Source organism: Ammodytes marinus, assembly GCF_949987685.1.
Source record: "Ammodytes marinus genome assembly, chromosome: 9".
Taxonomy (NCBI): domain Eukaryota; kingdom Metazoa; phylum Chordata; class Actinopteri; order Uranoscopiformes; family Ammodytidae; genus Ammodytes; species Ammodytes marinus.
Window position 1 is genome coordinate 30,252,489 of NC_137213.1, and position 11,254 is coordinate 30,263,742.

An 11,254-nucleotide genomic window follows, 5' to 3' on the forward strand; every position below is an offset into this window, starting at 1 on the left:
GATAGATGGATACACACACAGACACACACTGGCAGAAATAAATAGTAATCATCCCTTTGTCTGTCTGTTTTTTCAGCCTACATCCAGGGTCGTTCTCTGCATGTCATTCCCCTCTCTGCCTGTCTAATAGAAGCACAACAATCGAATCAAATCAAATCAAATCAGTTTTATTTGTATAGCCCAAAATCACAAATAGACATTTGTGACATTTGTGATTTTACATTCCATACAGTATGACACCCTGCCCTTACACCCTTAGCTCGACTGAGAAAAAACTCCCAGTAAAAAAACCCTTTACCGGGATTAAAAAAATTTAAGAAATCTCAGGGAGAGTCGACAGAGTAAGGGATCCCTCTCCCAGGACGGACATACTGCAATAGATGTCATAAGTAGAGAAAAAAAATCACGAAGGAATTTGATCATTGACCAGATGTTTACATGGTAATACTAAAGTAAAGTGTGAATAGTGTGGATGCAGGAAGACTTCAGATGCTGCCAGAAGGGGGACCGGATCCACACCGTCTCGTCTCCACCAGGGAAAACTAAGGTTTTAACAATGCCCTTAAGAGAAATAAATAGTAATCATCCCTTTGTCTGTCTGTTTTTCTCCCCAGCCTACATCCCCACTCCCATCTACTTCGGCGCGGTCATCGACACCACCTGCATGCTGTGGCAGCAGGACTGCGGCGTCCACGGCTCCTGCTGGGAGTACGACGTCACCTCCCTGCGATTCGTTTACTTCGGTCTGGCGGCCAGTCTCAAGTTCGTGGGATTCTTGTTCATCTTCCTCACCTGGTACTCCATCAAGTACAAGGAGGAGAGGGTGGAGCGCTGGATGAAAAGGCACCTGTCGCCCGCCGACACCGTGGGCAGTTTAGTGTGCCATCCGGGGGGACACAAGGGCCACGCACGCACACGATCGTGCCCGGTGAATATACCTCGCACCCTGGATCCACACAATGCCTCTGGTGGTGGTGGTTGTGGTGGTGGTGTGGGCGCTAGTAACGGCCCGCTAAGCAACGGCCCGTTAAACAGAGGCGTGAGCACACAGAGTTGCCCCGGGAATGAGTTGAAAGAGATAATCCCGCCCACTCCAAATATGGCCACGCCCACGCAAGGAAATACGCCGGCGCGATCGATGGAACACGTCGCAGTTAGGATCTGAGAAAGGCGTTGTGAAGATTACACGATATTAGGTATTTTATTGTGAAAATCCAGGCCATTAAGGCACCAGTTATTGGTTGAGAAGGACTAGCTCTCTTCTCTTGACTCTGATTGGCTGAAAAAACCACTGAAAGCAGCTTCAAGATTTTGTCTGCACCACTTACAAAAAAATAAAAATAAAAAATTCAACTTGAGGTGATGATTTAGTATTAAAAACTCTCATATAAGTGGATGGATAAATGGTTAAAAATGTGACTATTATTTGGGCCAACTAGCCCATAGACCCTGTCCTTATCCTGACCATGTTAAAATCTGCTTCGTAAGGTTAAAAACACGTTGAAAGCGAGCGGTGTGCGTTTTGCTTTTGTGATCCACCCAGCGAAACAGACAAAAGCTTCTAGAGGTCATTATAGTTCATAATAATCCCACACCTGTCACCGCGGCAACTTGTGCCTTCTGTCACCACACTCACCACATGTACAGCAGACAGACAGACAGACAGACAGACAGACAGAGAGAGATACACAGACAGACAGACAGACAGAGAGAGATAGAGAGAGATACACAGACAGACAGACAGACAGACAGACAGACAGACAGACAGACAGACAGACAGACAGACAGACAGACAGACAGACAGAGAGAGGTAGAGAGAGATACACAGACAGACAGACAGACAGACAGACAGAGAGAGATAGAGAGAGATACACAGACAGACAGACAGACAGAGAGAGATAGAGAGAGATACACAGACAGACAGACAGACAGACAGACAGACAGACAGACAGACAGACAGACAGACAGAGAGAGAGAGAGAGAGATAGACAGACAGACAGACAGACAGACCCCCCCCTGTAGAAATCAAACTCACCGGAACAGATACCTCAACTTTGCGCAATCCTATTGCTCACCCCTTACACCTCACGTCTTTTGTGTGTGTGTGTGTGTGTTTCTGTGTGTGTGTGTGTGTGTGTGTGTGTGTGTGTGTGTGTGTGTGTGTGTGTTTCTGTGTGTGTGTGTGTGTGTGTGTGTGTGTGTGTGTGTTGCTTCTCAATCTCCATATGTCGTATTTTTAATTCTTAGTTTTCCCGGACACTGCATATCATAACTCTTGCGCTCTCACGGAAACAAAAGAGAGAAAAAATTAAAAAAAACCCTGTGGAAAAATGTGACACACACACACTGAAACGAAACCAGTGTTGAAGAAACTGGAAACCGATGGAATGGTGCTACGAGGAAAAAAAACAATGTAAAGTCAAGTGTCCATTCTTTTTCTGTGTTTTTTTTGAGTAATTTTGGGGGGTTAAAACTGACAGAAACTGTTTAAAACGAACTGAAAAGCAGCAGGGGGTCAGCGGGCTAAGCAGCTTGGCTCAACACCGAACTCACATTCCTGAATCCTGCCTCCACGCAAAAGGCCTTTTGTTGCTTCCCTAACCCTGTGACACAATGAACACGTTTAGTATTACCCGCTAGGCCGCGAGCTAGCTGGCTGGATAGTTGGAAAGTCGGATTGCTGCGAGCTCTATATACAATGCAATCCATACATCTCAGCTCTTATGTGCCCCCAACCCTGGACTTGGCACCATCATAAGTGGTTTAAAAAATCTGAAAAAGGACAGGATTTTCCCCAATGCATTTGTACCCCTCTCACAAGACTACATTCCCAGCTTGGAAAAAAGGGGGTCAATGCGGACATTTTCAAGAATACAGAGAGGGACAAAAAACTGTGCTTGGTTGGAGGTTGGAGCAGCTTTTCGGGACATACGGACTGTATATTCTGACTACTTACAAAAGGCTTAATATACAGATATACAGCCACACTTATTATTAACCAACAGCAATGCCAATATTTGTAATGGGACACATGTAGGCAAGACAAGTAGTGGACCATCACGTACAGTAGAGGTCCTATGGTAGTCAATCACTCTTCAGCTCTGAAAATGAAAAATGATGGGGAAGAATTTTGAGATTGATTGATCTTGAAATTTGAAAATGCATAGTGCTTTGGCCGGCGACATGTTGGTTAATTGTTGAATAGTAGTACCAATAATATGTTTTTTTTTTTTTTTTTTCAGACAAGTTAAAGTGTGGAAAATAAAAAAAAAAAGCAAGTTTTTCGGGACGTGATAAATTTAGAAATTTTGCTAAATTATTTGGAAAGAACATAAAATAATTGCTACTGCTCACTCACTATCAAGCTGCAGCTAATGTTTTAAAAAACAAAATGTGATCTATACATTTATTGATTATTCCTTTTAAATTAATTAATAAATGAGTTGTGAGTTGAAAGAAACAGTCAAAAATGAGCAAGAGAAAATGCCCATCAAGTTTTTCTCAGCACCTATTGGTGACGTCTTCATATGTCGAGTTTTGTTCGACACAAAATCCCCAAAATCTAAAGAAATTTCAAATCTCTGTGAATTTAAAAAAAAAATCTGAAAATAAATAAAATTTTGACAATTGAGATGCTGGAACTATTAGATATTTAGTTTTTTTGTTGATAAATTACTTAAACCGTCAATTTATTATCAAAAATGATAACCAATCGCTAATCATTTTAGCTTCATAAGATGACTTATAACACAGCTTAGACGGCGTCACACCAACATTGTCAGATCTTAAAGGCAGTCAGTCTGGCGTTATGAAAACACTTGAAAGAAAGTAAAGAGAAAGTTCTGCTTTTTTATTTTACAGTAGAAACAATTTATTCAAATTTGAAAAAAAAATGTTGTCCTTAAAATGATTCAAGATTCAAGATTCTTTATTTGTCATTGTACCAAAACAACGAAATTTTGTTTACAGTTATACCCCACCAAGAGACATTGAGTGACAATAACTAAACATGGGAGACAGGAGGGATACACTGAAGAGTCGTCTAGCGTGCGCTGCGCCCCCTTAAAGTAGGAAAGGATAAAGAGAACATCAGGGAAAGACAGGTTAAAAAAAATGCTACTCTCACACTCCGCTCCTTATGGGTGCGAAGTGTGTGATTAGTACAAATGAGTTAGTAGTTGGTTAAAAAACTTGGTGAAAGTTCGGGATTGAGCAGCATTTAGGAAGCAAAAAAAAAATCTGTGATCATTTGAGTTTTATAACCAATAGAATCAAAGTATTGTGGCCATGATTTTGGTTGGGGAAGGGGCTGGAAATGTTTGAGTAATGTAGAAATTCACGTGTCATTTTTGAAGGGTAAGTCAAAGGCATTTCTAAGCTCTAAGAACTTGTGTTACACAGTATTCATTTTAACAACCTAAAGCAGTATTATTTCCCTTATTATGAATCACTGATATTTCTTTGACTATATTGTTACAAATCCATTGTTTACTTATTGTTTTTTCCCTCTGTTTACCCGAATTTCAGACCTCAATGAAGGCACTGTGTGTAGGATTACCGGGCTGATTATGGAGGCCCAGTGTTATGTATATGTATAGTACAGTATTCACTCACATATACAGGTGAAACTCGAAAAATTAGTATATCGTGCAAAAGTTAATCTATTTCAATAATTCAACTTAAAAGGTGAAAACTAATATATTATATAGACTCATTACATGCAAAGTGAGATATCTCAAGCCTTTATTTGTTATAGTCTTTTTTATTATTGTGGCTTACAGCTTATGAAAACCCCAAATTAAAAATCTCAGAAAATTTGAATATTACAAATCAATAAAAAAGGGATTTTAAATACAGAAATGTCAGCCCTCTATAAGGTATAATCATGCATATGTACTCAGTACTTGGTTTGGGCCCCTTTTGCATGAATTCTTGCCTAAATTCCAATTCATTTTCCATGATATTCTAATAATATGAGTTTCACCTGTAAAATGCATTAGTGGGTTGCTGGTCATTGGGGACACCTGCTGGCTAGATATGGAACAGCACGTAAAGACAAAGGTTGCGTTCCGAATCGCATACTTTCTACTATATAGTATGTAGAAAAAAGATTTAGGATGTCCCGATTCTTGTGGCCAGATTTAGGATGGTTAGAAGTACCCGGATGTCCTACTTCATGCGGCCAAGATTGTTAGTGTTGAAAACTGCATCCTATTTGGGCAATTCTGACCCACAATCCAGTGCGCACGTGAAGTGACGTCACATCGACGAAGCCTCCATATGAAAACAAACGGGGATGCGACGGATATAAAAGCAAGAGGCAAGATCAAGGCAAAGAGAGTAAAAGTATGTCCCAATAGTATGCCTACTGCATCCTAACTAGATTATTTTTATCGTCGGATGTAGTATGTAGAATAGAAAAAAGAAAGAGTATGCGATTCGGAACGCAACCAAAATGTTACAAATTCATCAAACATGCCCTGTGTTCCAATCCCCATACTTTCCCTACTATTTAGTATGCCAGAAAAAGATTTAGGATGTCCCAATACATGCACATCAATTGTAGTTTGCTGAAAATACATAATTGCCCCCACTAACTCCAATAGCATTTTGGAGTATTTGTCTTTATTCTTGACATTTCTCAACATAATGAAAAAAAAAAAAATCCTTATCTGATTTTTTTCTTCTACTGTGGCTCAAAAACTCTTCTGTACTTTAGTATGTAGTGTAGTAAAAAGAAAGAGTATGTGATTTGGAACGCAGGGCTTTTCTCGGGATAATTGTGATTTTTATGGAGATACTAAAACAACACAAAACAAGTATGTGTCTCATGCAATCAGTATTATTATTATTATTTTTTTAAATTTGAGATTTTTAAATGAATGTTGATGATTAAACAGACATTTTCAGATCTAGGACAGCACTTTTTTTTTTTTTTTTTTGCATTATCATTTCATATTTCATCTGTTGATTTATTTCTGGATTAATAGTTACTAGTTTTGTGTGTGTGTAAAAAAAAAGGTCAGAAAATAGTGCATAAATATTGTTCAAAAAATGTCATTAAAGTTCTTTTAAAAATCTCTTATTTGTTGCAAGCATCAGTCCAAAACCACACATTATTCATTTTACAATCGTAGAAGTTGGAACCACCGTTTGTTTTTTTGCTTTTTTTTTTTGATGTGCTGAAAGAATAAGTAAGAAACTGAGCTGTGTTGAATGTTAAAGACCTACTTCACCGGTGGGAATATGAAGGTGTATTGAACTCTGAGATCCTATGTAGTTATAAATGTGCAAAACATTTTAGAAATCGATTCATCCTAGCCTGAGAAAAGGCAGAAAGAGTGTTTTATGGTCTCACTGTCTAACCCTACATTTTAGTAGTGTGACATCACACTAGTAACAATGTAGGGTTAGGATTAACAGGACAGCTGGGCCAAAGGTAAGACTGAGGGAAGACTGAGGGAAGAAAAACCTAATTCATTATATCATAATAGTGATTTTATAATGATAGAACGCTGGTTACATATGGGTGAAGTATTCCTTTAAATGACACCTATTGATTCTATGGGTTTGGGTCAATAGTCTTTAGTAAGCCCTTGTGTTCAAAGTTAACAAAAAAATGTATCTAGTTGTATTCACACTAACGTCCATTGTTCTATTAAATTTGACTTTTGTTCGCAATTAAAAGCTTCTGAAAAGAACAGACAACCACACAACAAGCTTTCACATTTTAATGATTCTTTTCTTTAAAGACGAGCATTTTCATAAAAACAGAAAACCCAGTAGGCCAAGGCATGCATGAAGATATGTACACGTGTGTTTTAACTCAATGAGCTTCGACAGCAGTTTGTTTTAGAGAAGAGTTTATAGTGTGTGTGTCTGTGTGTGTGTATGTCTGTCTGTGTAAGTGTGTTTGTGTGTGTTTAAAGTTTCATAACATTACTACTTACTTCATTTTTGTGTGTGTGTGTGTGTGTGTGTGCAGCAGTTGGTTTTAGAGCAGTGTATAGTGTGTGTGTGTGTGTGTCAAGTTTCCGAAACCTTGCTGTTCCCATGCTGTAGACATATTGCTCATTTTAGTTTCAAAGTAAAATAATAATAATAATAATATTACTTCAGACTATTCTAGAAGCAGCCAGTGTTCCTCAAATCAGATATTCTCGGCAAGTTTTTTCACTTCTTTGTAAAGGCCCTGACGTAACTGAACACATTTCAATGTAGCCAGTTATAGACAGTAAATTGAGTATCCCTGCGTTCCAATTCCCATACTTAACTTCCCTACTATTTAGTATGCCAGATAAAGATTTATGATGTCCCCAATACATGCACCTCAATTGTAGTATGCTGAAAAAACATAAATGTCCCACTAACTCCAATATCATTTTGGAGTATTTGTCTTTATTCTTGACATTTCTCAACATAATGAAAAAAAAATCTTCCTTATCTGATTTTTTGTCTCTCTCCTGTCTGTGGCCCTAAAACTCTTCTGTACTTTAGTATGTAGTGTAGTAAAAAAAAGCATGTGATTTGAAACGCAGGGAATATTTGTTTTTTTTGCTACAAACGTGGTCCAAAAGGCTTAATACTGGCCCCAAAAAAAAATCCTTCTTTTATTTTCTTGAGTCTACAGAGCGAGCTTATTTTATTTTCCCTTACAGCGCCTTCAAAACAAAAGGACGAGTTAAATCCATCAACAAAATAAAAGTAAACATGACATTGGCAATATATAAAACATTCACACCTTGGATAAGGATTTTCTTTTTCTGGTTGTCAAACAAAAAAATTCAACTAGTTCTCAACCAAATTCTGTTCAGACGCAAAGTGCAATTCTGTGTATAAATATCCATTAATATGTTTTTCTCCTTAAAGCTGGGGTATGTGATTTCTGATTGGTCAAAGTTAACATGAGCTGTACACTTTGACCAATCAGAGTGAGGCTCCGATTCTCTGTTCTTATTGGCTTGTTGGGACTGTCCATTCACTTTGGCACGACTTTGTTGGTGTAGAGCGTGTCAGGGAGGGACCAAAGAGAACAAGTGGAGCACAAATCTCTATCCCAACTGCCATTTTCTCCCCAAATCCTCCACCCCAGCTTTAAAAAGGTCCTTTAAGACAGAGTTTAAGGGAGAACAACAATCTTACAAGTGTTGACACTGAAATAGCATTTTTTTTTTAGTTTTAAGCGGCACAGTTTGACAGTCCTGGTCTTCATGCTGTAGGCTGATATCAGACAGTGAGGTGCGTTGGAGGGTTTGAATACACAGAGGAAGAGAGTTTGTTTGAGTCGAGGAATAAAAAAAAACTAAAAAGACAGAATGTGTAAGGCAGACGTTTTTTTCCCTCAGTAGCAAGACAGCAGCGCCACAGATCCTGAGGAGAAGAAATGGGAAGGTTCAGGATGTGGGTACAAACTGTATAGTGGCTGTGGGTTAGGTTAGGGTTGCTATCTCCCACAAGAAAAGTCTTATCTCTATCTCCATAAAACGTACTTCATTTATTAACATTAGTCATACAACTATACCCACAAGGACCTGTTAGGGTTTAACATTATTTTAGCTACTGTTTAACTCTTTTAAAAAAAAATGTAATGGACTGGCTTGCTATGAAAAGCCTCCCACTTTTTCCAAAGGGAAAAAAAAATTCCTTCTATCCTTTTTTCTCACCCCTGGTCTAAAGCTCTGGAAAACAATTGAGAGACCACTCTGGATTTTTCTTCAATCTTCATCTCTACATTACTTAATGGGAAATGCTCTTAATGACAATAATTTTTGAGGGGGAATCTGGTAGAAATGTTGTCAGCAGTTTATATTATAAAACCAAAATGTTCATTCTACTCAAACATATGCCTATAAATAGTAAAACGAGAGACACTGAACATTTGGAGTGGTCTATTAATTTGATCCAGAGCTGTAGAGTGGCTGTGGGTTAGGGTTTATCATTATTCTAGCTACTTTTTAACTGATAACTTGCATTTTTACTGTTCATGTTTTAGTGTCAGCTTTTTATACTGTTTACATAACTATATAACAACCTGTAGAATTCAATGTAAATCGCCCAAAAATTGACCTTTATTTCTCACCCCTGGTCTAAACATACAGTAGGGGAAGGTGGGGTGATTTGTGCAACTTTTTACTCAAAGTGATTTTAAAGTGAGGCCTTGACAGTTATGTCTCCAACTCAAATATGTACATATATTTCAGGATGTTGTGCATCCCTGGCAATAAAAACTTTGGATCTGGAATAAACTGTTTAAGAAATATAGCTTTCGGAAAAAAAGTTGTCTTGTCGCACAAATCACCCCACAAAGTCACCATCATCATCTTTCTGGCCATCTGAACTCTCATCAGTGGTGTCGTTAAGTGGAATTGAGATGTCACTCTCTTCTGAGCTACTGTAGACAATCACTTTCTTTTGGTGACCAGCGTATACAGCCATGCCACTGGCACAACTCTCAGAAATGTACTTTGCACTAGTTGCTCCGTGCTTGTGGAACCAACTGCCACCTGACAAATGTGATTCCCCCTACATTTCTGCCTTTAAATCAAGGCTCAAAACCCATATGTACACCCTGGTGTTTCCTCCCCATTAACCTCTGCACGACTTACTTACCTCTGCACTACTATCTGTGTTTATGTGGATGTATGGGCTTTACGTCTTTTATTTTGGTTATTGTTATTTTACCTTCATTGTTTACCGACTGAATGCACTATGTACAGCACTTTGGACAGTGCAAACTGTCATAAATGTGCTTTTATAAATACATTTTACTTACTTACTTACTTATAACTCACCCAGGCCCTTGCGCACAAATCACCCCATCCCCAGAATTTTGGATAATAGGCATGATGCAGCAATTTAGGGTTGACATTGTGCTAACTATATAGACTCAAAGTGTAGCATACCAAAGCACTAAAACATGTGTCAAATGTTTTCAAACGTGTCTATAATTGTTCAGACACAATAATCAAAAAACCTTGATCATGGAAATTTTACTTTGAAAGGCAAAACACAGTTTTTTGAGCTTAAATGTGCTTATATCTTATTCCTTGTGTCTCCCTTCTTTACAGGATGAGTCAAATGGATGGCTCTTCTTAAATATGTGGTCACATTTCCAATTTCTTCCACGGTTTTCTAGAAACAAGGGGTTTTGCAACTTCCAAAATGCACAAATCACCCCACCTTCCCCTATATGGATTTTTATTATTATTTTTATTTTATAAGTGGAGTCCATTTATCTTTTACTGCTCATTTTGAGGGAAGCATTATAACGTGTTACCTGTTAGGTGAGCTGCTGGATCAGCCCTTTCTCTGGGTCGTGTTTATCATCCAGCTCTTCATCAGAGTCTAAACACAAGAGGACAACAACAAATTAGAGAAATCGTAAAATTCCTTTTTTACACTACAACTCGTGTGTGTGTGTGTGTGTGTGCGTGTGTGTGTGTGTGTGTGCGTGTGTGTGTGTGTGTGTGTGTGTGCGTTGAAAAAAAAATGGAGTCAGTGATTCTGGAGAACGCTTGTTGTCAAAATCACTTTGTCAAAATCAGTGAATGTCTCATCATGATCTGCTACCTGTCCGTACTGTGTGTGTGTGTGTGTGTGTGTGTGTGTGTGTGTGTGTGTGTGTGTGTGTGTGTGTGTGTGGAAAAAAAACCCCAGCGTTAATCCACAGCCTAGGCTCTGTAAAGGGACATGTTGCTAGCTACGGTGGGCCCCCTTTTTGTTTACATATCCGTTTACAGAGCCTAGGCTGTGTATTGTATTAACAGCAGACAGACTGAGTAGTGAACTGACCTGCCACAGACAGACAGACAGACAGACAGACAGACAGACAGACAGACAGACAGACAGACAGACAGACAGACAGACAGACAGACAGACAGACAGATAAAACTGACCTGCCACAGACTCTGGTGGAGAATAGAACTGTCCGTCAGATAATGGACCAGGATGCATGAGAGGAGCTCGCTCTACCGCGTCCACGATAGACTGATATCCTGAAACACAGGGAGAGAGAGAGAGAGGGAGAGAGAGGGGGGGGAGAGAGAGAGAGAGAGGGAGGGGGGGGATGGAGAGGAAGGAAGGAGGGAGGGAGGGGGAGAGACAGAGAGAGAGGGAGGGAGGGAGTGAGAGAGTGAGAGAAAGCCACAACTTAACAACAGGAGACAGAGACAGAGGACTAGTAGATCAGCTGTCTCCTCCTGATCAGCTACCTGTGCTTTGTTTACATAGCAGTTTACAGAGCCTAGGCTGTGTA

At 39.2% G+C, this 11,254-nt stretch overlaps 2 protein-coding genes across 2 annotated transcripts in view; one reads left to right on the forward strand and one right to left on the reverse strand.

The window, feature by feature from the left end:
• The window catches only part of LOC307255468 (solute carrier organic anion transporter family member 5A1-like), a gene marked incomplete at both ends in the record, with an annotated part of 30,119 nt that extends 28,954 nt beyond the window's left edge, over positions 1-1,165 (forward strand). Inside the window, one exon of the mRNA XM_080034152.1 lies at positions 615-1,165. Within this exon, the coding sequence (XP_079890278.1) occupies positions 615-1,165 (551 nt within the window). The remainder of the gene's footprint in view (positions 1-614) is intronic.
• A 5,594-nt stretch (positions 1,166-6,759) lies between these two features.
• stard3nl (STARD3 N-terminal like) overlaps positions 6,760-11,254 on the reverse strand; it is a 13,376-nt gene continuing 8,881 nt past the window's right edge. The window contains exons 8-10 of the mRNA XM_080034153.1: positions 10,896-10,994; positions 10,277-10,344; positions 6,760-8,370 (exon numbers count right to left, since the gene is read on the reverse strand). Of these exons, the coding sequence (XP_079890279.1) occupies positions 10,280-10,344; positions 10,896-10,994 (164 nt within the window). The 3' untranslated portion in view covers positions 6,760-8,370; positions 10,277-10,279. The remainder of the gene's footprint in view (positions 8,371-10,276; positions 10,345-10,895; positions 10,995-11,254) is intronic.